We start from the raw sequence: 27,182 nt of genomic DNA on the forward strand, positions 1-27,182 counted from the left end.
ATGTTGCCCTTCCTAACCCTTTATAGAGAGTAGTGTCTGGTGTCACCCTCTGCTTGCCCACTCTGGTGGTTCTTATCCCCAGATTGCCTGCAGTGTTTTCACACCTTCAAGACCACACAATTAGTATGATAGTATAATGGATTATACTTCTATGTGAGGACCTTCATATAGGGAAACATGGTCAGTTCAAAAATAAAAACTACTGTTCCACGGTTGTTTCCAACTATGTGGGGCCAGAAACAATAGTGTGTGTGTGTGTGTGTGTATATATATATATATATATATATATATATATATAAATATATATGAGGACACCAGGTTTGGAACCAAAGCTCACTAGATTCCCGGTCCTCTAGGTTCACAGGTCACACCGGTAAGGAGACAGGAAAGAGGTAATAATCCCTTTAATAATCCCTTTTATTAAACAAAGTGCACGCACTTAGTAAAATACCACAGTGCTCCCCAAGGAGAAACTTTTTCCCCCACCAAATATAACAAGTATCAGAAAATCACCAGTGCAAGTAAAAACTCCCCAACAAAGTCTCTAGCAGGTTACTTCCCAGCACACAGCAGGCCCAAACTCCTGGTAATAAAATCCACAGCTGACAATCCAAATGGGCTAGGGGTTCTGATTCCTAAGGTGGGTCTGTGTATCTTGCTGATCCCAGCCGCTCAGCCAACTCTCCACCAGTTTGGTGGGACCCTGGGTATTAGTCTCCCAACCGATGTATGCTCATCAATTCCCCAGACTGTGTTGAAGAGTTGCTGGAACAATAGTTAGCAAACAGGTAGAGTCCATCTCCTGATTTTAGATAAGGTCCTGACCCTCCTGTTTTTAACCCCTTACACTTTTTTTTTATATCACAGTGACCACACACACTTCCAATGAGCTGCCTCCCCACACACTTCCTATGAGCTGCCTCCCCTGTGTGTGTATATATATTTATATATATATATATATATATATATATATATATATATATATATATATGTGTGTGTATATATATGTATGTGTGTGTATATATATATATATGTGTATTAATTATTGTGACGGGAGAGTGTTTAGGCGCAAAACACGGGTCCCCACCAGGTAATTTAGAGCTTGAAACATATGTTAACATTAATTGTCATTGTCAGGATGAGAGCATAAATCTGATATGCTGAAATAGAATATTGAATGTCAGGATCCAAAATAAATCTTTGCATAAATACCTAAATAAACCTGATTGTCAACTCAGATAAATGTGTGACCAAATGAGCCCAGGAGCAGGTAATTGAGTTAGGCAAACCCTGTGTGAAGAGACCAGCTTTAGATATGCAGATTACAGACACCCATTGTATTTGATCATGTATTTCCCTAGCTAATTGACTTCCTTTCAATAGGGTTATAAACACAAGCTAGCCCCTAGGTGTAAATTGGAGAGCCAGATGCCTAGGTGCAAATCTTGGAGACTCTGGTATAAAAATCTACATGGTCTTTATGCAGGTATATAGAAATATGACCTTCAAAGGAAAATGTTGTCATAGTTCATATTTTGGGGAAATCTGGATGCCACTCCGTACTGAGGGGCAAAAACCACACAAGGGTCTTAAAACATAGATACCAACTACACCGGGAACAACCATAGTCACATGTATTCCAGGGTGAGATTGGATATTGTTGTAATCTCATCATATTTGGTATTTAAACGTGCGGGAGATTATGACCGGTTTATTGAGGGGGGTGTTATTTCTCTGAGATATACCTGTGAAGAATTACCAACAGCTCAAAACTTAGGAATAGTTTAAACAAACCTGAGGTAACACCCAAGGGACATTTCCGCCCCCACATTAGTATTCACGCTGCCCCTGTGAATGCCGTCCCATTTGAGTTTGCTTAAAAATCTGTGTTCTGAGGGAAAAAACTGTCAGACTTCTGGGGAAATCAAGTTACATTGATAAGCTGTCCATCTTCCTAGCCAAATTCCCCTTGGCCAGATGCAATTCATGTAAGTGCAAATCTGAATGTAATCCTTTTTATTTTAAACTGTTTTTGCTTATGTCAAATTTATTAATTGTTATTCATTATTTTTGTTATCTGTATGCCCTGTACTTTTTGTATATTAAATCTAAAATGTAATAAGTTGCGTCCTTGATACTCTAACGGATTCATTAGCCTGTTTAGAAGAGATTGCTCATCCAGGTAAACCCTTGGAATGCCAGTGTGTGATTTGTTGATACATTTGATTAACAAGCTGTGTGTGCTTGTATTTACATTTGTGTAACAGTCTGGAGGTGTGAATAGTTAAGCCTGCGTGTGCTGGTGTGGGTCTTGTTAGTTTGTGGATAACTAGAAGCCTGTATGCCAGCGTGGGACAGTATATTGGGGTCCTATTGCCCGTACCCAATAGGTGGTGGCTGAACCTTGAAGTGTCTGGGGGTGTGAGAGCGCTGTGTTTGGGGGCGATTCCGTAGGTCTAGAACCTGTGTGATAGGTGAGAGAGACTGCGGGCTGAAATCATGTATTGACCTCATATAGCAAACACCCCAAAGTCACGGCAGCTGGGAGCGTGTTCGTGACAGTCATCAACTGTAAAGCACAACAACACTAACTTAAAATAACAACAAACTCAAACATAAAACTTTTCTGAGCCTCTGTGTGGAGGAATTCAGCTCTAAAGAGACATGACAGTGTCATGTCTCCAGCTGGTCTTATTTCTGCGCCAGCAACTTATCTCTCCGTAGTACAGGACACTCCCTAGCTCCTGTCTGGCGGAATCTAACTCTCAGGGTATAGGTCTCCAATAAGTGCTACAGATGGGTGGGATTACACATTTTTTTAATCCTGTTGGAGAAGATTGCAAACACAGTGGATTAAAAAAATTGCAAACTAGCGCCACCTAGCTGGTAAAGATTACTACATATATTTTATTTATTTTTAGATTTTTTTCTGTGGAGATGGCAAGTCAGAGGAGAAGTGCCTGTTTCATGAACTCCCCCTGCATCTTTGTAGTAATATATCTAATGTTAGCTGAGATGCCATCTAGTTATAGATCATTATTATCAGTGAAATATGAAATGAGAGCTAGAGGGGAATGCTGTATAAACTCTTTCATGTCCTGTCATGGAGCCCTATGGCCTGGAACCAGAAATATTCAAGAGATTTCCCTGCCATTTTTTAACAGGTGCTCTGGCTTCATTCAGAGTTGCTGTTTATATATGGTTAGTAAACATAAAGAGATTAAGGTATGGATAAATGTGCTGTCATTGTACCCCTCTAACAGGCAGGCTTGTTTCCCAAATGCCCCATTCTGATGTAAGATTAATTGCTGAACTTACAACATTCACTGACTATCTACTAGGCTAAATCAGGGATAAAATATATTTATATTTATACCGGTATATACATATTTTAGGACTCCCTTTTTTTAAAGACTTATATGCTAAAGTTGCAGTTCCCACTTTCTCTTACATATTTATTTTATATCTAAATGTTTGACATAGCAGTCCACTTTTTACACGTCTTATCATAGCCCATCACAGTCTTATGCAAGTGAAGATTATAGCCTTTAGCTACACATGCTGGGAAGTTACTTCAGAACATTCTTCCACTTGGTTTGGACTTGGCCCTTTGCTACATAATGTCTAACTTAAGACTGTACACAATTGGGTTTTCCATTGCTTAACTCCTCTGAGTCATGTCATCTTGGAGAAAACACAGACAGTCACACACTTTCTTATACAGCTTAATTGTAATATGCCAGCAAATCCATTTATCTAGAGGGGAGATTTGCTGACCCCTATTCCCTTAGAGTAGTAAATCTGACATTACTGTACTGTTAGCTTACCTCTATGAGCAGGAATTGCCTCCAAAGATTCTAGAACATTAGGGCCCCTTGGTTTGACTCTCAGGAGATATGCTACAGTTTAGGCTCTGAGGTTTGACTTGCATTGTGAACATATTGCCAAAGTCTGTCTTGTATGGTTGAGTTTATATTGTATTTTTCTATGTTTTCTCTTTGTTTGTTTCAGTTCATGAGAATGCATAAATAAAATGTAATTTTTTTAAGTGTAATTTCACCAAGAAACACAACTTTTGTGTCTGTAGGTGATCCCATACCAGACTAACATCTATGGAGGCCTATTTCCTTCCAAGGTGATTGTCATCAGAGGAACTGTTTCTGGACACCCTAAGAGGTAAAGACAGTGAAAATTCTTGGCAGAAGTTAGAATTATGTATGCTGTATAGTAATTGGCTTTCAGAGACTTGGACCCTAAATTGCTTTTTGAAGTTCCACTAGACAAATGACATGGACTCCCAACTTTTAGGTAACAGTAAATTAAAAAGAAAAACCTTTACCTCCCGTTTCACTTTTCTCTGTGTCATTTTTTTCACATATTTTCCTAGCTTGCCATATTCCTGTGACAAGGACTTGACATTGTGTTTGCTATGCACAGGGATGCATCATCAATAAACAGATCATACATTGATCTCCTGCACTCCTCTCCATTAGGCAGGAGGTGGTGCTATTTTGCTATCTCGGAAGTGTGCTCATAAAGATGAATGACACAGAGAACACATTGTGTTTGGTAGGTGAGTAGAGAGGGAAGACGGACACACTGCAATCACTGAAGATTCCTAAGAATGGTGTTGAGTGGCATAGATAAACAACAACAACAACCAGTCAGAATGTAACTATTTGATATTATTCCCAGTAATGTAAAGTGTCACTATCTAAATTTGTACATATTGCAGGGATTTGTCCTTGTACACATAATAATTTCCTAGAAAGTTTACGAAACTCTGCTTTGTAATTGAAAGAAGGCTACTTAGTATACTTCCTTGTTTGCAGGACTACTGATCCGTATAACGAGTGTCAGTGACATAGTCTGGTGGACGGTGTTAACCTTTCTTTTTATCAATTGAATGGCTGTTCCAAAAATTGAACAATTGATCATTGTCTAGATGGACCATCTTGAAAATCATTATTCAGCATTTAAATTTGGCTACTACTATGGTGGGGGTGGATTTCAAGGCTGGAAAAGGATGTGCTCACTTTGGGCCTTAGGGTGACTTGGGAGCAAAGCAAAAAAAGGAGCAGATTTGAACCTTGGTAAAACCATGTTGTATTGAAGGGGTAGGTAATTTTAAAATGTGCGGACAGATTAAATGTTGGGATAGGGGATGTCTTAGATCATCTTAAATTTCAGTGTAGAAATAAACTATCAAGTATTTGTGAGCAACATGAAAAAGCAGTCAGTATTGTCCTTGCGTGCAATAAGATAAATTAATTTGCACCCCTTTCATTCTAACATGGTTTTCCAGGAGCAAATTTACTCCTTTTCTTTGCTTTTCTCCTAAGTCAGCATCGGGTCCTTTGTATGCACAAATCGGCACTGGAGCTCCCTGCACAGGTCAAACCAATCGTCTGCACACTGTAAAATAAATAGAGTTAAATAACCTATTTTTCCATATTTAAGTTTTGCAATACAGTAAAATATTCAATTTGTTACTGGGGCTGGTAATCTAATTTAAGGTAATATTGTATAACATTTGGATATTTTACAATGTGCCAGCCATTATTATATAAATGATTCTTGCAAGACTCAGCAATGTTACTGGGCAGAGTTCTTAATAAACAACAGACTCCCTATTTTTCCATGCCTCCCATGGGCGCACGCAGGATTGTAAGGGGGGTTTCCGGTTTCCCCCCACGCCCAAGAAAAAAGGATGCGAGCGCATGTGCAGTAGATCCGTTTCGGCAGCGTCCGTGACGGTGCTGTATAGTACAGTGCCGCTATGTGGGGCACTTCGTTAGCGGAGGGGAGTGGTTTCTGGAGACTCAGAAGCCCCCCCTGCGTGCGCCCCTGCTTCCGCTCTTTTTATGCAGATGACATAATAACCATAAAAGTTAGATATGAGTGTAGGCAGCAGTCAAGATGTAACTAATAAGACCACTTTGATTTATGATTTACATACTGTATGTCAATGTTAAGCTTCAATGGAGAAGATAACGTTACCAGGTTTTGAAACCTACAGTAAAACCGGAACAGAAATTACATTAACTTCTCACATCAGAATCTGATTTACAGTACTATCAATAGGATAAATGGTTGTCAGGACCAAATAGAGAGGAACACTATTGGCGCTACTGTGCAGATAGGCGCGGAGTCTAACGTACCCCTGGTTATCGCCAGGGACGCCCGCAAGGAGGTTTGGACTTCGCTGCACAGGGTACGCAGGTCGCGGTCCTATTAGTCGGTTGGCGGTGTAGTGAAAGAAGAGTCAGACGGTCCGGGTCAAGCCAATCGGTATGCGTGGTACAGAGGGAGAATCCAGGAGAATCGTCAAACAAGCCAAGGTCGCAGGAACACAGTGGGGCACACAGAATAGAGAATGGTCAGCAAGCCGGGTCACAACTGGGAGGCAGAAACTGGAGAATGGTCGAGGAAGCCGGGTCACAACGAGGAGCAAAACACTATGGGAGCTAGAGGCAGGAACCTGTTACTCTGGCACCCTAATAGCGCTAGAGCCAGGTTTAAATAATGACAGGTAGGCTGGGATTGGAGGGCTGAATCAGGCACGCCGAGTGCCGATAAAAGCGTCCAGTTGCCTAGCAACGGGACAGGCCAGTGCGCATGCGCCCGACAGGACTGGGGGGCGCGACTGTATTGTTGCCCGGCAACCATCCGGGCTGAGCAGCGGAGACAGGCGTCCGTCCCCGCCGAGTGGAAGAACGGCGGGGACGGTGCCTGACAATGGTGTTTTATGGGTTTGTTCCCACCATTGCATTGTAAAATGTTAATGCTACATTTAAAATGTTAAAATGTGCATGACCTATTCATATGTCAAATGTTTGTGAAGTGGTCCTAATAGCTTCATGTATAAAGATTTACTATGTAAGATTCATTCTGTTTGCCAAGGACATTAGAATTTGTTGTCTTTATTTAAAAATCCTGTAAACTAAATGCTGTAGTTTGGTTACCTAGAGTTGTGTGCTTCTCTTTTAGAAATATATGTGAATATCCTAAATTTACATACAATTCCAAAACATGTTTACAGATTTCACGTGAACCTGAAATTCAGTGGTGGAACTGCATTACATTTTAATCCAAGATTTGATGAGTGCACTATTGTACGAAACAGTTTTCTGAACAACAGTTGGGGTAAAGAAGAGCGCCAAATGCCCAGCTGTGGAATGTGTTTTGCATCGGGGCAAAGCTTTGTGGTAAGTCCAGTGACTGAGTGCTAGTCTAATGGTAATCGCCAGAGATTTTAAATTACACTAATTACAATGTTGACGTATACTTCAGGACATTTTTTAATAACTTGTATTACTGGTTAATTCCTCCATTTAATTACAAATGCACAATGATAGACTAAACTGCATTGATAATAAACATTACTCAAAACACATATAGATATCTGTGAGCAGTTTCATTTGCTGATGATTGATTTAATCTACTGAATGAATAGAAAAACACGCAAGTTTTGGAGAAATTAAAGCAGCACTCTGCCTTTTGGACAGCTCAATGCAACACATTAGTGTTGACGCAGAGATCTAAATGGTGCATTTTAAATCATTATGCTTTTATGTATTTAATTTGTTTTTGATACATTAAGGGGCAGATTCAGTTGGTTGCGATGTTCCTGATAACATCGTGGTTGTGCTTTATCACCTCTATGGGGCGCAAGCAAAAGTAAGCGTTACTTTCACTACAAAGAAATCACAGCGTAGTGTCTCGCGGACTTTCTGGGACATTATGAGTTGATTTTTTTTTTCCTAATTGAATCTTCCCCTAAAAGTACATAAAAATTGCAGTGAATGTGAAGATCTGATTTAATCATTTATTTCACTAACTAATGCTGCCAACTTGTAAGCAAACGACCTTTTTAAATTAAAATTTTACCAATCACATTCTGTACATTGGCCACATAGCTGCAGCAATCGGGAACTGTGAGATTGTCCATACTTTTTGTTTGTTCCTTTGGTCTAGCTGCTGCTGTAACTACAACTAACATGGAGATTGTCCAGGTTGGTCAGATTCAGTTCTGTCAGGTTCACAATTGTCTTACAGGATAAGAGAAAACAATAGCACAATATAGCAAATAGACAAGTAGGTGTAAAATATAAGCAGTTTATTATGTATCCATTGCTAAAAGGTATTTGCTTTGCGTTCAGTCCTCGGTACAGTGAGGATTTCATGGCTCTCGGCTATTTTGTACAACTAATGTGCTTTACCAAGGCTTAGCCCCAATTCTGAGATCCCTGCACTCTCCAGCTCAATTCCTTGTGGATGTTTAGAAGATGTTCTGCGTTTATCATGCATATTTAGTAAAGATTGAACTTTTAGCACTGCTGCCCCACCATAAACTGTTTTACTTTGTATGTTGTATTTGTAGTAGATGTGCCTAGTATAATGTATGATAAAACCTAAAATAAAAAAGTATTCTTTGTCTCTGCCATGTCTCTTCTCTTTCACAGCTTGAAATTATTTGTGAACCCCACCATTTCAAAGTGAATGTGAATGGGAACCACGTGTGCAATTTCAATCACCGTGTGCCAAATCTCCAGCACATAGACACCCTGCAGATAGAGGGCGACGTTGTACTGCAGCATGTCCAAGTTTAGCTAGTTGTGTGCTTCTTATTATTACTGCTTTACTTGCTTAATAATATACTGGTATATTTAATATACTTTGCATAATCATAATAAAGGAAAACAGCTGGTATATATAAGTTAGATTTATATCATTGAATATACACATAATTTAAAAGGGTCAAAATTGTTGGTAACATGAATAAATTAAAAATAAACTCCATGCCATTTTTGTATATTGTATTTTTTTCTGCAACATTCTGGTTTCTTTTATGTGAAATATTTCAAAATCAAAAAAAAGCCTTCACTTTTATTTTTTCACAAATTGTGGACTTACTTAAAGGGAAAAGAGGTTTGTTTCTACAATTAAAATAATGATTCAAGTTAATAATTCCAAACCACTGACACCAGGGAGGTGGTGGGGCTGCCCATATGCAGTCATCTGAACATAGGGCTATGCTTCACAGGGTACATATTAGATACAGCCTGATAGAACCTTTTGGGTCTATTATATAATTTCCTGCAAAAAAAAAAATACAACATATAAAGACACAATTATATTAAATTAAAAGTATATTATGTAGATTACCTCTATTGTTAGAAAATGGAGTAGCATGGCAAAGTGCAGTCATATCCCACAATCCTCAGCCTTTCAGCAGAGTGACTAATATTCTAACTACATCTATAATTTACATCCTAGATTTAGTTCTTGATGTAGTGGTCTTTTTATGTTGATTGGTTTGTTTCATTTTTCCCAGTCATAAAAACTTGTACATATTGCATCGGGGCCTTAAGGCTGCTTAATACATTACTGGGCCTGGTCAGAAATCATATTACACAGCTTTATGCCTTTGCTACATACAAGGTGTAAAATGCAGCGGTTTCACAAAGCTGGAATGTACCAAACTTCTCACCTCGTGTGGCAACAACAGCAGAAAAAGTATAACGAACTTTCAGGAATTAAACTTTTAGAAGTCTTTTTGGAACTATCATTTTTATTTAAATGAAAAGGACACTGATATGTTTTATTAAAGGTAAAACTATATATTAACTTTTAAATGTTGTAGTTTAAAATATAAAGATAAAATAAAGTATTCAGCTTTACCTGGGCTTTTTACTGTATTTGTTTCTTCCCTGTCCATCACATAAAGCTGTAGCCATGCCCACAACAATTTTTAGATGCTATATAAAAAGTACCACCACTTTAGAAATATTTGCTCTCTGTAAAGGATATGACAGCAAGCTGGGCAGATTTACCATATTGGTTGTTTTAAGTATATTATTTAGTCCAGTAATACACAGAATTGTTGCTTTTTAATAGAGATGGGCGGGCTCGGTTCCCCGAGATCCGAATCCATCCAAATTTCGCCTATCCGAGTACCGAGTCGAGCAGGCTCGGTACTCTCTCGCCCATTCGGAATCGAAATCGAGGCAAAACGTCATCGTGACGTATTCGTATTTCTGAGCTCGGTTCTCGCGAGATTTGAAAAGCATAAATACCCGCATCCACAGCAATCCATCGCCATTTGACAGAGGGAGAGAGCAGGTTTAGGTCAGAGGCTGTATTAGCGCAGGGACAGAGCAATAATTGTACACCTTATTCTTTCTATTATTCTTTCATTTCAAAACTATTCAATTCTATAATTAAATCAAATTCTGTTTGCAATTTGTTAAAGCAGCAAGACAGGAGATTAGAGGAGGCTTATTTTTCAATTTGTTTGCACTACAAGTGCTTTGGGGTCTCCCATATTCCACAGTGTTTTAGACTAATTTTTCTGGCTGTCAAAAGTGATATTTGTCAGCAGTATTTCTAGAATTTGTTTGCACTACAATTGATTTGGGGTGTGCAATATTCCCCAGTGTTTTACACCAATTTTTCTGGCTGTCCAAAAAAGTCATATTTGTCAGCAGTATCTATCTCATACAATATTTTGCACTAGAAGTGGTTTGGGTTCATTAAAGTGGATTCAAAGCAGTCCACATATGATCAGAATCAGCAAGCAGATGCTGGCACCAGTCCTGATGGTAGTGTTCCCAGTACGTCATCTGATAAAGCCCATGTAAAAGTACATAGTATTTTGAAATCAGGGGAAAAAAACACACACCAAAAAAAAAGGTACAGTATTGAATCGAAAAAGAAGTGTAACTGAAGAAAAGTTAACTGCCGATAAAAAATAAATAAATGCCAACATGCCATTCTACACACGCAGTGGCAAAGAAAGAATGAAGCCTTCACCTTTCTCTATTAGTGGCAGATCAAAAAATGTTACTGAGCCTTCTTGTATGGTCACTCGTGACCAAGCAAGACCAAGTAATTTGGAGTCCAAAAGTGGTGCACAACTACTGTTGCGTATGAAAGCTCAGCTGCAAGAAAAAAATGTATGCTCAGAATCAGAAATGACACCAATCCCTGTGGAGAGTCCATCCACCAGTGGTATGTCTAATCGTGAGCATTCTGATAATGTACCCATAAAGAAGGGCCCTTTCAGCAGTTCTGATGATGTGTGCCTGAACAGCCCGAGTGTAGCCGGTGACACACCAAGTGAGGATGACACTTTGGAATTAGAAGAGGATGAGGGGGAGATTTGGGTAGCCGACGAGGGCGCTGATGAGGATGCGGTTGATTGTGTAAGCCTTGCACCAGAGGCAGCAGTGTGGCACCAGTGGCAGCAGTTCTGGCACGTCAGGTTCTGGCACCAATTTGCACTTTCAAAACACAAGCAGGGATGACGTAGGTGGCAGACCACAACAGTTTGACATCTGGGCTGGTTTGAAGGATTTGACAAAAAAATGTGACCTTGCCCATAACTCCAACCAATCCTACTATTAACATGCAAAGGATGGTGGAGGGCCTAGCAGGGATTAAACTGTATTTTTCCTATTTTGCACTAATAAGGTTTGGGTGTAATATACACCCAAAGACGCGTGGTCAATTGCTAAGAGTCATTGATGAAGAGGAAAACAAGCAGGTTTGTCTGTAGAATTTGCAGATAAATTCTACTGCGTTATATAGGTAACACCCAAAGAGAAGAGCTACATTGATCCATTACTAATTGTAATTGCTGAAATAGAAATAATAGGGCTGACAGTCTTGGTCTAAATCTGCACTTACATTTTAATGTACCATAGCTCACTCAGAAACAGGAGAGGTGGCAGAGTTTAGTGATAATCTTCCTCAAACAATACTAATTCATCCCACCATCATAGAAGTCTGTGTACTATGATGTAATTGCCGATAATGGCCTTCCAAATGGAATTAGTAGTTCATTTTAGGGCAGAGCTGTCACGATTTTTGGGCAATTCTTTTACAGCAGAGCAAATATCAAAATGTTGTGCGGAATCATCTGCATCACCACTAGGTGTCTTGGGAAAGCAATTTTTTTGTACAACAAGCAGTTGCCAGAGAAACTGAAGGAGAATACATCCAAACAAGATGTTGATAGCTCTTGGATCCTTGTGAAGCAAATTAAGTATTTAAATTTACAATTAAAATATAGTTAGCACATTTACTTTGTTTTATTTCACTCGTTAAATTTCTGTAGCTCCTTGTCAAAATGTATTATTAAGGCAATCACTTGACTCAAGCTAACCATGTCTGCACTCTCTTCACAGGTGACTATTTCGCTGGACTAAAGTACATTCCCCTCAAATGCTAGTCTTCTTGCAGCTGCTGCATTCTCCTACATGCCGTTGCAGAAAAAAGAAATTGTCCCTAAATTTTTCCGGACACAAACAGCATCTCCTGCATGTCATTTTTTAAAAGCTCTGTAACACCAAGTTGATTGTGTGTGCAAAACAGGAAATGTGATGGAATTCAATCCCGCTGTAATGCTTGAACAATATTGGGGTCGTAATCAGAAATGACATATTCTCAGGAGAGTCCAAGCAGGATTAGCCATCTTTCAATGACATCCCTTACTTTTTGGAACAGATTGTCAGCTGTATGCCCTTAGTGAAGCTGCTGATACACAGAGTAGCCTACTTCTGAAAAATGTGACTTACTTGGGTACATGCTGCTGCTGTCCATGCTGGTGAAGGCGAATGACCAACCCAGTGGACTGTCTCAGTCATATAATCTTTACTTTGCCCAGTTCCGCTTGCCCACATATCTGTGGTTAAGTGTACAGTGGGTTGAATGGCATTTTGTAGCCCAATAATTACATTTTTATGAACTTTCTGGTAGAGGTGAGGAATAGCATTTCTAGTAAAATGGTGTTGTGATGGAATTTGGTAATAGGGACAGAAGTGACTGTCTAAAACTAGCTGCATTAATCATGGACATTGGACGCTGGTCTAATACTAGCATAGTTCTTATGGCGTCTGTGATCCGCTTTGCGACTGGGTGACAGATTTCATACTTGCTTCCTCTTGCAAATGATTGTTTAACTGTAAATTATTGGTTCTGGGGATATTGATGATGAAGGTGTTGGTGGGGGGGGGGGGGGGTAGATTGCAGGTGCTGGGATGTAGATGAGAGAAGGGAGGCAGATGATGCTGGACTGCTTGTTGTTATTTTTTTTTAACCTAATATTCTGATTTTCCCAACAGCTTTCCAAGAACTCGCTGAAAAATTACGTAACATGGATGAGGATCCCGGATGGTTAAGGTCCCTACCTCTACTGAGTGTCGCTTTAAAAATGCTACAAATGGCTAGACAACTGTTGTCAGAATTTGTGTAAAAATAACCCACACTTAAGAGGTGGATTTTTGGTCTTATGCCCAGGCATGACAATGGCCTTTTTCTTATCACTGGCAAGAACTGCAGCAATTTTTCTTTGAAAGTATATGAAAATCATATTGTGACCTAGGAGGTGGTCAAAATTGAATGGAAATTAGTGTTAGTGAGGTTAATAATAATGTAGGTACAAAATAATACCTAAATTATGTTATTTTATCCCAAAAAAATTTAATTTTTTTGAACAAATTGCAAAACAAAACCAAACAAAACCAAAACCAAAACATGCAAGGGCGGTTTGGCAAAACCAAAACCAAAACACGACGGTAATCCAGATCCAAAACCAAAACCAAAACACGGGGGTCAGTGAGCATCTCTACTTTTTAATCATATACAGTAAGCAATTATTCCTTGCAAGTCATTTATATAGATGTTCTTCAGGTGCCCAAAGCTTCTGAGAAAGTTTAATGTACAAAAATTATATTTGTTCAAATGGTTTGGTTCTGATAACTAAATGCTGCAAAGCTGGATTGAAGCTGCATGTTGTTGCAGAACTACATCCCCAGCATACCAGGCAGTCCACAACAATTGGGGGAAAGAGGTTGTATAATACTGGTCTGCTCCACCGCTAGTCTGAGGTTCCATCAACGTTGATTATTGATGCCAGCTCAGTTTACTGTGCAGCTGAGTGCAAGAATGTCAAAGGAATGTCTGATTGGAGGAATTCAACACATGTAGAAACAGGTATCAGGGTGGTACAGCCCATGGCTGTGTTGGTTGCCAGAATGCTGACAAAGCTTTGAGCAACATAAAAATAGCGATTAGTATAAGGCCAACAAACAGTAAATATAGACTTACCATATAACAGACATCCAGTATCCACACTTAATTGCCGTCAGATTTAAAATGCGACTTTGAGAAAACTTAGAAAGTTCTAATGGATAGAATGAGATGGTCGGTTTTAAAGCGCTAATGGTCGGACCCGCGCCTGTATAATGTAATCCAGGTGGCGGGACCGACCATTAGCGCTTTAAAACCTACAATCTCACTCTGGCCATTAGAACCAACATTATTTCTTGCTGGAGAGATTTCTCGAAGTCGTATTTTACATGTAAAGGCAATTAAGAGTGGATACTAGATGTCTGTTATAGGGTAAGTCTATATTTACTGCTTGTCGGCCTTATAATAATTGCTAATTTTACGTTGCTCTAACCTTTGTCGGCATTCTGGCAGCTGCAAAAACTTACTCCACTCGGCTGTGCATGGGCTATGTTGTATTCACTTTGTTGGAATTTATAGCCATTGGGGCAACTGCCTAAAATATAGTGGATACATCGCCAGTGGTTGACTAGACAAACATTACTCGATGCCCCATGAATCCAGACTCCACTAATAAAAATGGGGTTTGGACAGGGCCCCCTTCATTGGTGTGGGGAGCTGGGTATTTTTTTTTAAAAAAGACTAATATGATCGTGGTGCCAAAATCCTCTTCCTTCCTCTCTGCTCCATTCGCACTGAATGTCGGGCATGACGTCATCACGTCACATTCAGTGAGGAGCGGCGCAGAGAGGACCAAGACAGAAGACAGAAGAGATGAAAGAAGCTAATAAAAGGTAAGTAAAGGAATGGAGAGGCAAGGGGAGGAAAACAGCACCGAGTGATGAAGAAGGGGGAAGCCAAGAGAGAGAGAGAGTAAGGCACAGTGATGAAGAAGTGGGGGGGGGGGGAGAAGCACAGTGATGAAAGAGAGAGGGTGGGGGGAGAAAGGCACAGTGATGAAGGAGAGAGGGGGAGAGAGAAAGGGACAGTGATGTAGAAGAGATGGGGGGGAAAGGCACATTGATGAAGGAGAGGGGGGGAAAGGCACAGTGATGAAGGAGAGGGGGGGGAGAGAGAAGGCACAGTGATGGAGAGGGGGGGAGAGAGAAAGGCACAGCGATGAAGGAGAGGAAGAGGGAGAGAGGAAGGGGGGAGAGAGAAAGGCAAATGATGAAGGAGAGGGGGTAGAGAAAGGCACAGTGATAAAGGAGAGGAGGGGAGCACCATGGCACATTGATGAAGGAGAGGAGGGGTCAACATGGCACAGTGATGAAGGAGAGGGGGGAAGCACCATGGCACAGTGATGAAGGAGAGAGGGGTCACCATGGCACGGTGATGAAGGAGAGGGGAGGAGAGCCCCATGGCACTGTGATGAAAGAGAGGGGGAGAGCACCATGCCACAGTGATGAAGGACTGGGGGGAAGCACCGTTGCACAGTGATGAAGGAGGGGGGGGCACCAAAGCACAGTGATGAAGGAAAGGGGAGAAGGATGGCACAGTGATGAAGGAGAGGGGGGCAGCATGGCACAGTGATGAAGGAGAGGGGGAACAGCATGGCACATTGATGAAGGAGAGGGGTAAGTAGCATGGCACAGTGTGATGAAGGGGGGGCTGCATGGCACAGTGTGGTGAAGGGGGGCCAGGTGAAGGGGGTACAAGCAGCATGGAGGGTGCAGTGTGATCATAAGGGGACACAGAGTGGTGGTGATAAAAAGGTGGCGATGGCACAGGGGGCTTGTGGTAATGCGTGTGTGTGATGGCACAGGGGGCGTGACAACAATAGACTGGTTGTTCCTCCAAAAACACAGGTAGGCCAGGGCACAAAGGCAGTTCCCATGCATGTAGCACCCCCATCACAAACAGAACCTTGTGAAGTAGGACATAGTCCTCACTGAGAAAGAAAGTAACTCAAAATCAGGAATGTCCCAACAAAATCTGGACAATACGCAGACTGTCCTCCTCTCTCCTATAAAAGTCTCCAGTGACATTCTACTCTGCCACAGCTCACCCAGAAACAGGAGAGGCGGCATTGTTCAGTGCTGAAACAGCAATTCAAATAATAGGACTGCCAGTGTTCTTAAAAGCCTCTAGTCACATTCTACTGTGCCATAGCTCACCCAGAAACAGGAGAGTTGGCAGTGTACAGTGCTGAAACAGAAATTCAAATAATAGGGCTGGCAGTGTTCTTAATAGCCTCCAGTCACATTCTACTGTGCTATACCTCACCCAGAAACAGGAGAGATGGCAGTGTTGAGTGCTCAAACAGAAATTTAAATAATATGGCTGGCAGTGTTCTTAAATGTCTCCAGTCACATTCTACTGTGCCACAGCTCACCCAGAAACAGGAGAGGTGGCAGTGTTCATTGCTGAAACAGAAATTCAAATACCGTATATACTCGTGTATAAGCCGAGTTTTTCAGCATATTTTTTATGCTGAAAAAGCCCCACTCGGCTTATACACGAGTGAACTTACCTCTCCGGTCCCTCAGGTCTTAACTACCACAGTGGAAAGCATGTGCGTTCCACAGACAGGAAGTTCGGCATTTGGAACGCAAACTTGCGTTCCAAATGCCGAACTTCCTGTCTGTGGAACGCACATGCGTTCCACTGCGGAAGTGATAGTCTGAAGACCTCTCTCTCTTTCCTCGACTGTTGTATTGGCGGCTCTTATGTCTTGGGGGTGAGTTAGGAGCCAAACTCTGCTTCTTCTTTTTGGGGACACCCTGCTGATGATCGCTCCTTGTGTAGTGTCGTTTTAACGGACTTCAATACACCAGGGTAACCGGAATTTCCAGCTTGGTATGCCAACTGTTTAATCCCAGTAAGTACGGTAAGTAAAATCAATCTCTCTCTCAAAGAGATTTTGTGTACCTGTTCTCCAGTTGAGCCATGTTTCTACTTAATTTAAAGACATTTATACTAACACTCATCACATGTAAGAAACATCCATGAAAAACATATATCTGGCCATGCCAAGATTCAAAGGTCACAAGACAATTCATCAAGAATGACCCCTCTTTCTCCTCCACACCAGATTAACATTTACTGATAGTCTCTTATTAGTTTACAAACAGAGATTTAATAAAAAAATTGTGTATTAATCTAATGCATTGATGCCACCCCCCAATATTTTTATTTTCGAAATTTACCAGTAGCTGCTGCATTTCCCACCCTAGGCTTATACTCGAGTCAATACTTTTTCCCAGCTTTTTGTGGTAAAATTAGGTGCCTCGGCTTATATTCGGGTCGACTTATACTCGAGTATATACGGTAATAGGGCTGGCAGTGTTCTTAAAAGTCTCCAGTGACATTCTACTGTGCCATAGCTCACCCAGAAACAGGAGAGTTGGCAGTGTTCTTGCCGGTCTACAGTCTACGTGCCATTGCTAATTGTCAGTGCTGAAAGGGAAATAATAGGGCTGGCTGTGTTCTTAAAAGTCTACAGTCACATTGTACTGTGCCATAGCTTATACAGAAACAGGAGGATTGGCAGTGTCCTTGTCACTCTCCTGTCACATTGCTTTGTGCCATTGCTTATGCAGAAACAGGAGGAGTGGCAGTGTTCTTGTCCCTTTCCAGTCTCCAGTCACATTGTTCTTGTCACTCTCCAGTCTCAGTGCAGTTGGTCACACAGAAACAGGGGTAGCAGTGTTCTTGTCACTCTCCAGTCTTCAGTCACATTGTTCTTATCACTCTTCGGGCTCAGTGCCGTTGGTCACACAGAAACACTGGTAGCATTGTTCTTGTCACTCTCCAGTCTTCAGTCACATTGTCACCACTGCCGCAACTCCACCTGATCCTACAATCAACATCCAAAGAATGGTGGGGATTTTTTTTTTTTAATGGTATAAAGACAACAGTTTTATTAGCAAAGAACAACATTGCTTACAGAAGTAATGTAAGCATGGATGTCTAAATAGACATGTATATGTATTACTCAAACCTTCCACTTCGCTGTTGTTTCATCAGTATTGCACAAAGTCTTTGTAACCTGCATTTTAAGTCAAAGATACCTAGCTATATTTTAATTTATTTGGGACTGGGGCTGATTTGAAGCTCAGTGATGACCTTGATTTTTCTGTGAATGTCAATGGCTTTTTTAGTGCATATTCTGGAACAAGATTGGATATACTCATGTCAGAGTAATCACAGCCACTTTTTGGACACCTGGCGGATTTACCCTTCTGAAGTTTGTCTTCAATCATCCTTTCCATTGCTTCTCTCTTGTACATGTGACCACATACTTTGTTTTTTACTGGCTTCACCGTCTCCAACTATGTTATAGGAGTGCTCTGGGCGACGGCAATCTCCTCGTCTTCATCTTCCAAAGCTTTGTCTGCAGTTGCCAGTAACACAGCCATTTGTTTTCTCTGGTCTCTTAGCTGTTCTTTAAACTGGACATATATATCGTCCTGCCTCCGGGCCTTCTCAGTATTAATCTTCTGAAGCGCAGTGTATCTCTCAAGTACAAGCACTCTTAAATACGTGATCTCATCCGGTGGGTTACGTTTTAACTTAAGTACGGTCTCCTCAACTCCATCTATATATTGGTTTCAATTTCTGTCCAATGCAGCGTATTCCAACATGACGGATTACATGCTGCCCACATATTCCGTGTCACAGTCTGTCTGAAGAAGATCTAATGCCACTCCAGTTGTAATATCCATTCCTGTGTCTACATAAGTTTGGCAGTTCTTCAGGGATGAGAGGGATCCACAGAGGAGAAGGAGATTAAAGATGCAGCACGAGCAGACATGGTTTAATAATGTAGAGTTCATTGACAGAACTGTTGGGCTTAAGGCAGGCTAAGCTATTGGAAGCTTGTTTTGTGGAATCCTAAACAAACCAAGCACTTTAGCCAGAAAAGTGGCACTCCTTGTCACTGGAGTGCTTGGTTTGTTAAACTGTACATGTCCTTTTCAATATTTACATAAGGATGGGTGGGAGGGCCCAAGGACAATTCCATCTTGCACCACTTTTCTTTTCTGCCACTGCTGTGTGGTAATGTTTCCTAGATGTGCTATGAACTGCCGTGTGTTTGTGTGATTGGTCTGTCGCTTAGCATCCAACCAGCTCGCTGCAGTCTTTGTCCAAAAGTGTATGAAAATAATATTGTGACCTGTGAGGTGGTCAAAATTGACAGGAAATGACTGTAATTTAGTGTTATTGAGGTTAATAATAATGTAGGAACAAAAAAAGAACAAAATTATATGATTCTGGTGTATTTTAGCAATTTTTCTAAAAAATACAGCTCCAAATCCAAAACATGCAAGGGCAGTTTTGCCAAAACCAGAACACAAACTTAATCCAGATCCAAAACCAAATCCAAAACACGGGGGTCAGTGAACATCTCTAGTACTGTCACAATCTGCCTCCTGCAGTTGCTGTCTGCCAAGAGCTATGTTGGACTTTTGTCTTTATAGGAATCCAGCTTGCAGTACCACTGTTCCACCAAAGGGGCCACTGTGGTACTTGGACATTTTTCCTACCTGCCAAAGCTAAGTATCTCCTGTGTATCTGCAGACTATTGCATCCTGTGTGTCATCTCCACTGTCTAGTGGTAACGGTTTGCAGAACCATTGCATACTGTCTCCAGTATCTCCTGTGTAACGGTCCGCAAACTATTGCATCCTGTGTGTCATCTCCACTGTCTAGTGGTAATGCCTCGCAGACCATCGCATCCTGTTTCCAGTATCTCCTGTGTATCGATCCCCAGACGATTGTACCCTCTGTGTCATCTCTACTATCTTCGCAGACCACTACACTTTCTCAGCTTGCTGATCAGCTGATGCCAAGTTACCTGGATTTCTGCTACCTGTGATGCAACTCATGTTAAATAAAACCACTATGTTCCACTTGCATTCTCTCAGTGGTTTTTATATTGGGAATCCTGATACGTACAAAATATCAAAAATTAGCAATATGATGGATGAACTGCTTGTAAGTATGATTTTTGTCTTTATAGTCTGTGAGGACACCGGGATTGGAACCAAAGCTCACTAGATAACCGGTCCTTTTAGGTTCACAGGTCACATAGGAAAGGAGATAGGAAAGAGATAATAATCCCTTTTATTAAACAATGTGCACACACTTAGTAAAAATAAGAACCACTGTTCTATGATTTTATATATATATATATATATATATATAAACAGTGCTCCCCAAGGAGAAACTTGTTCCCCCACCGAATATAACAAGTGTCAGAAAATCTCCAGTGCAAGTAAAAACTCCCCAGCAGATTACCTCCAAGTACAGAGTCCTTGCAAGCCCACACTCCTGGTAATAAATTCCACAGCTGACAATCCAAGTGGGCCAGGGGTTCTGATCCGTAAGGTGGGTCATTGTATCTTGCTGATCTCAGATGCTCAGCCAACTATCCACCAGCTTGGTGGGACCCTGGGTATTAGTCTTCCTACCGATGTAGACTCACCAATTCCCTAGAATCTGTGAGTGTTTCCCGATGGAGTGGTGACAGAATCAGTCTTAGAGGTACACTGTCTGATCTCAAAGGCTAATCATAAAATAAATAATATATTGAATCATGAAAAATGGTCACGAATCACCATAGAAATATTTAATGATATCATAAAAAACATACTGTATAACAATATAATAATAAAATGGATGTTGATACACCTAAAATAGGCTAAAACACAAAATCCAACATGAATATAATAAAACACAATTGAGTGGATAAACACCATTGAAGGGACATAATAGTGGCACAGTGCACTGTGGTCAATATTGGCAAATAGAATAGAACATACACAAAATAGAACATACACAAACCCCCTCTTATCGCTACAATATAAAGTCCAAAGTAGACAGCTGTCACAAAAAGTAGCAAGAGAATTTGGCCAATGGTGAAAAGGATGGTAAAGAGCTCCACCTATATGAACTGTAACAAATCCGATCCAGTGTCCACAAAATATAATTGGTATAGATGTTAATGACTTTAAAAAATGTGTATGGCTGTTAATTATACAATGACAGCGATCAGTCTAATCCTCCTTGGACAGATAAACATGTCTCAGATAAACATATATGCGCTTATAATAAAACTCGTTATATTCTCAATAATACTGTCGCAATGGCTCTGTATCCTTAGTAGCTTGGCACTCCTTAGCTGTAGATATAGCAAAGAGCAGGTGCCTATACAGCTCACATGTTTCTGAATTGGATGACAACCAAGCTCACCCGACCCTGCTGCCGCCGCAGTGTGTATCACAAAAGCAGTGGGAGTGAGTGTCAGGATAAAGCATAGATCTGATATGCTGAAATAGAATATTGGATGTCAGGACCCAAATAAATCTTTGCATGAATACCTAAATTTACCTGATGTTCAATTCAGATAAAGGTGTGACCAAATGAGCCCAGGAGGAGGTAATTGAGACCAGCTTAAGATATGCAGATCACAGACATCCATTGTATTTTATCATGTATTTCCCTAGCTTATTTACTTCCTTTCAATAGGTAGTGTAAACACAAACTAACACCTGGGTGTAAATTGGAGAACCATATGCCTCGGTGAGATCTTTGTAGACAAAGATAGCTTTTAAAGACTGTTTATAAAGATATATGGAAATATGGGTTTCAAAGGAAAATGGCTAAATCGTTAATATTTTGGAGAAATCTAGATGCCACTCTGTGCTGAGGGGCAGGGAACACAAAGGGGTCTTGAAAGATAGATACCAACTACATAGGGAACAGCCATAGACACATGTATTTCAGGATGAGATTGGATATTGTTGTAATTCCATTATGTTTGATATGTAAACGTGCGGGAGATTATGACCGGGTTATTGAGGAGGGTGTTATTTCTCTGAGATATATCTGTGAAGAATTACTAACAGGTCAAAACTTAAGAATAGTTTGACCAGACCTGAGGTAACACCCAGGAGACATTTCCGCCCCCACATTAGCATTCACGCTGCCCCTGTGAATGCCGTCCCATTTGAGGTTGCTTAAAAATCTGTGTTCTGAGGGAACAAATTGTCAGACTTTTGGGGATCTGTCCATCATTTCTGCCTGCCCCAGGCATACAGATTATTATATGTAAGTAATGCTCTGTAGGTTATCTCTTTTATTTTAAACTGTTTTTGCTTGTTATATCAAATTTATTATTTGTTTATTCATTATTTTTCTTTTTTATCTGTATGCCCTGTACCTTTTGTATATTAACTCTAAAATTTAATAAATTGCGTCCTTGATACTCTAAATAATCCATAGCCTTTGTAGAGGAGATTGCTCGTCCAGGTAAACCCTTGGAATGCCAGTGTGTGATTTGTTGATACATTTGATTAACAAGCTGTGTGTGCTTGTATGTACATTTGTGTAACAGTCTGGAGGTGTGAAGAGTTAACCCTGTGTGTGCTGGTGTGAGTCTTGCTAGTTTGTGGAACTAGAAGCCTGTGTGCCAGTGTGGGACAGTATATTGGGGTCCTATTGCCCGTACCCAATAGGTGGTGGCTGTACCTGAAGTGTCTGGGGGTGTGAGAGTGCTGTGTTTGGGGGCAATTCCGTAGGTCTAAGAACCTGTGTGATAGGTGAGAGAGACTGCGGGCTAAAATCGTGTGTGACCTCATACAGCAAACACCCCAAAGTCACGGCAGCTGGGAGCGCGTTCGTGACAGTGAGTATTTAACTTCCGAGCATTAGAGCAGTACCGCCGGCTTTCCAGAGATCCACAGGCTGACAACAATAATATCTCTCCTATGATTGTCCAGGGGAAGTGTAGTTTTGATGAGGCTGTGATGAGGCTGTGATGAAACAATGCACCAATGCACAGTTTGGTCAATGGCAGTACAGCCATTGACCAAACTGTTGGCGTTACTGCACTTTCGCGCCACTGGCCCCTTCCAAACAACAGTGGGAGTCGCGGCAGGGATGTCCCAGGCCACCTTCAGTCGAGTATTGAAGGTTGTGCTGAGGGCGTCCCTGTCGCGGATCACACAATTTATCCATCTGCCATTCGATGAGGAGCCCCTTGTGTGGCTAAAGCGGCAGTTTACCACCATAGCAGGCTTTCCGATCCTCATAGGGGCAGTAGATAGTACATATGTAGCCTTGGTCCCGTCGGTTGGGAATGCTTCCGTTTATTTGAATAGATAGCATTTCCACTCAATAAATGTCCAGGCTATATGTGACCTGTCTCTCCTCATTCGTGACCTGGTTGCTGAATGGCGGGGGAGTAACCTTGACTCCTTTACTTTTAGGCAATCAGGGACATGGCTCAGATTACAAGAGAGGCAAGGGGGTGCAAGGCCACATGAAGACATGTGGCTGATTGGTAATTTTACTAAATGTTTTACTATATGTCTTAATAACCTTTTGTTGTCATTCATGACCTTCCTATACACTGTAGTCAGAAATAGAAGTTTGTCCTCGGATAATAGATCTTACCATTGGGTTACTTTGTCCTGTTACAAATCAAGGGGTGTTTTTTTAAATGTGTTTTCATTACAAACTAACAAGATTCATACTAATTTTCCATGTTTTATAACTAAGAAACTGACATGGTCTGTGACATGATCATATCAAAATATCAATATATAGACACATTTTAAAGGTTGTTAACTGTCAAAGCCCACATGCCTAAGCAAAGGAGGTGCAAACAAGGAAAAATTGTTAATTACTTAGGTTTTTTTAAAATAAAAATATAGGCTGGATGTAATAATGAAAGTAAACAATCAGTCCAAAATGCAATTAAATTTAAAAGATGCAGTGACTGCTAATTAGAGATGCTCACTGACCCCCGTGTTTTTGTTTTTGTTTTGGATCTGGATTACCGTCGTGTTTTGGTTTTTGTTTTGACAAACCGCCCTTGCGTGTTTTGGTTTTGGTTTTGGTTTTGTTTGGTTTTGTTTTGCAATTTTGTTTAAAAATCAATGTTTTTGGCCATAAAATAAACGAATTTAGTGCTCCACCTGTTTCTTGGATAAGTAATTTAATTGTAAAGCTATATAGTTATGAAAAAGTTTAATTCCTGGTATGCCATCATTAATTCTACACACAAACCAGATTGTCCTCCTCTCCATCTATGCATATTGGCAATGCAGCCATCGTCTTTGGGTGTATATTACACCCTACACTTATAGTTAAATATCTAAAGAAATGGACAAAGGCAGTTTGGTTTCTGCCTCTCTAGGCCCCTCTCCGCTTGTAGAAAATACTAAAACAATTCAGCTGTTATAGACTGTATAATATAAATTGAAATGGACAAAGCCAGCTTGGTTTCTGTCTCTCTAGGCCCCCCTCCACTTGTAGAAAATACTAAAAAAATTCAGCCGTTATAGACTGTACAATATAAATTGAAATGGACAAAGCCAGTTTGGTATCTGTCTCTATAGGCCCCCCTCCACTTGCAGAAAATACCAAAAAATTCAGCAGTTATATCATCTAGAATATAAATAGAAATTGAGAAAGGCAATTTGGTATCTGTCTGCATCATAATCATCAACATCATCATTAGCGCCCTCGTCGCCTACACAAATCTCCCCCTCATCCTCTTCTAATTCCAAAGTGGCATCCTCAATTTGTGTATCACCGGCTGCACTCGGGCTGTTCAGGCACACATCAGCAGAACTGCTGAAAGGGCCCTTCTTTATAGGTACACTAACAGAATGCTCACGATTAGACATACCACTGGTGGATGGACTCTCCACAGGGATTGGTGTCATTTCTGATTCAGAGCATACATTATCCTCTAATGCCTTACTGTTTTCTTGCTGCTTGGTTTTCATGCGTAATAGTAGTTGTGCACCACTTTTAGACTCCAAATTAAATAAATGGTCAACCGAAAAGTAAGTATTCTGGCAAATACTGTGTTTTGCATAGCATGTTATGTAACACTTAACACCTTCATCCTGGAAAATGGGTATACAAAGTACACCCAGTCAAATAATATATGCATGCAAAAATATCTAATTTCTTTTGTTGTTTTTTTCATTTTTGGGAGACAGCTACAGAAGACAGACAGAATGGGATCCAGCATGACCTGCATTTCCACACCTCTAACCATGCCAAAAATCCACCATTCATGTCTTTGTTTTTGTTCTAATATGGCTTATTTTTTATTAATCACCAAAGGATTTGTTTCCCAAATTTGTGTTTATTTTTTTTTATTGAGTGCCCTATTTAAAAAAAGAAAAAAAAAGAATATTTATCTATAAATATTAAGCTTTAAATGTCTCCATATTCATTCTCATGGAACTTTCTGCTGCTTAGGACACTTTTGATCAACCTCTTCTCCTACACACCCTTAACCCAATTGACCTTCGTGACAGTTGTTTTCTGATTTACTTTCTACCCATCTTACCATTCCTTTATTGTTTATACCTCTGGCACATCCATCCCTCCACTTCCACTATCTATTGGGGTCCCACAATGCTTAGTTATCTGTCTTTTTTTAAACTCATTTTACACCTCTTATCTTGGGGTACTAATTAGCTCATACAGCTTCTAATATCACCTGTATGCTGATGACAGACAAATCTATATCTCTTCCCCTGACATCTCTCCTTCTGTATTATGTTGTGTAAACAACTGTCTTTCTGCTATCTCTACATGGATGTCACAAAGCTATCTAAAGCTGAAAATGTCCAAAACAGATGTAAATATTTTACCTCCTGCCAGAGTCACCACCTGGCCTCAAATCTCACTCACTATCAATGACAACACAGTTTCCACAGTCTACCAAGGCCGCTGCCTTGGTGTTACACTTGACTTCACTCTCTGCTTTATTCCTCACATCCAGACTCTCTCCCAGACCTGACGACTCTACCATAAATATATTGCCAAAATATGCCCTTTTATTAGTCCACATGTTTCCAAAACTCTTGTCCATTCTCTCATCATCTTACGTCTTGACTATTGCAACCTCCTGCTATCTGGCATTCCTGACATCCATATATCCACACTTTAATTTTTCATAAATGTAACTGCAAAACTGATCTTCCTCTCTCACCACTACAGATCTGCTGCACCACTTTGCAAATCCCTACACTGATTCACCATTTTCATCAGATTCAAAATCAGATTACTCACCCTTACCTATGAAGCCCTCAACAACACTACCCCTGCAGACATTTCAAATCTCATATCCAAATATTCTCCCTCTCAACCTCTTACATCTACCTCTGATCTGCGCCCTGTCTCTGGGAACCACCTCTCATTTGCACCTACAAGACTTCTCCCTTGCTGTTCCCCACTTATACAAACCACGCTCAGGCTTGCCCACAGCCTTCAACTCTTTAGACGCTCTTTGAAAATCCATCTCTTTTTTAGAAGTGACCTTATCCCCGATGACACTGTTCACACTAATGCACCCTCACAACTGTCCCAATCTCCACTCAGGACCACATTTGATTCTCTTGTTTCAGCTGCACCCTCTTCCTTCATACCATGTGTTTTCATGTCTGCATTTATTAGGTCTACCTTGTATGTCCCTTTTTTATTTATGTTCTGTTTTCCCTACTGTATGACGCTACAAAGTACAATGGTGCCTTACAAATCTACATTAATAATAATAAACATACATACATTTGTGTATGTATTTTCTTTAGTATTTTAAAAATTGTGTACGTGTTATATTTATGATTGATGACTGTACATTTTGATATTGAAATAATATTTCACTTACATTGGTCCCTTCCTACTAGATATAAACTACAATACTTTTTTAGGCATAATGATGTTTGTGATGAGGGTAGCAGGAAACAAATAACTTGAACATCAACCAACTATATGACTGTAATGAATGAGGTAATTGTTTCCTTTACACACATATTGGGCCAGAATCATTGAGGAAAGTAAGGCAGAAAAATTAGTCCCTTTCCTCCTGGACAAACCATGTTACAATGCAAGGGGTGCAAATTGGTTTATTAATTTGCATATAAGATAAAAAGTAAAAACTGCCTATTTTTTCATGTAGCACACAAATACTTTATAGCTTTATTTGTATACTGATTTTTAAAGTTGATCTAGAACATGCCTTACCCCAGCTTTAAATCTGCCACCACAATTTAAATTTGCCTATCCCTTCAATGTAACATGGTTTTGCCAAGGTGCAAAGTTATACTTTTTTTTGCTTTCCTTTCCTTAATGATTCA

At 40.4% G+C, this 27,182-nt stretch overlaps 1 protein-coding gene across 1 annotated transcript in view; it reads left to right on the forward strand.

Moving 5' to 3' along the window:
- Nucleotides 1–27,182, forward strand: part of LOC142139866 (uncharacterized) — a 94,378-nt gene that overhangs the window by 23,044 nt on the left and 44,152 nt on the right. Inside the window, exons 7-9 of the mRNA XM_075197727.1 lie at nt 4,088–4,176; nt 7,043–7,208; nt 8,466–8,611. Coding sequence (XP_075053828.1) covers nt 4,088–4,176; nt 7,043–7,208; nt 8,466–8,611 — 401 coding nt within the window. The remainder of the gene's footprint in view (nt 1–4,087; nt 4,177–7,042; nt 7,209–8,465; nt 8,612–27,182) is intronic.

This window comes from Mixophyes fleayi, chromosome 2 (assembly GCF_038048845.1).
Source record: "Mixophyes fleayi isolate aMixFle1 chromosome 2, aMixFle1.hap1, whole genome shotgun sequence".
Taxonomy (NCBI): Eukaryota; Metazoa; Chordata; class Amphibia; order Anura; family Limnodynastidae; genus Mixophyes; species Mixophyes fleayi.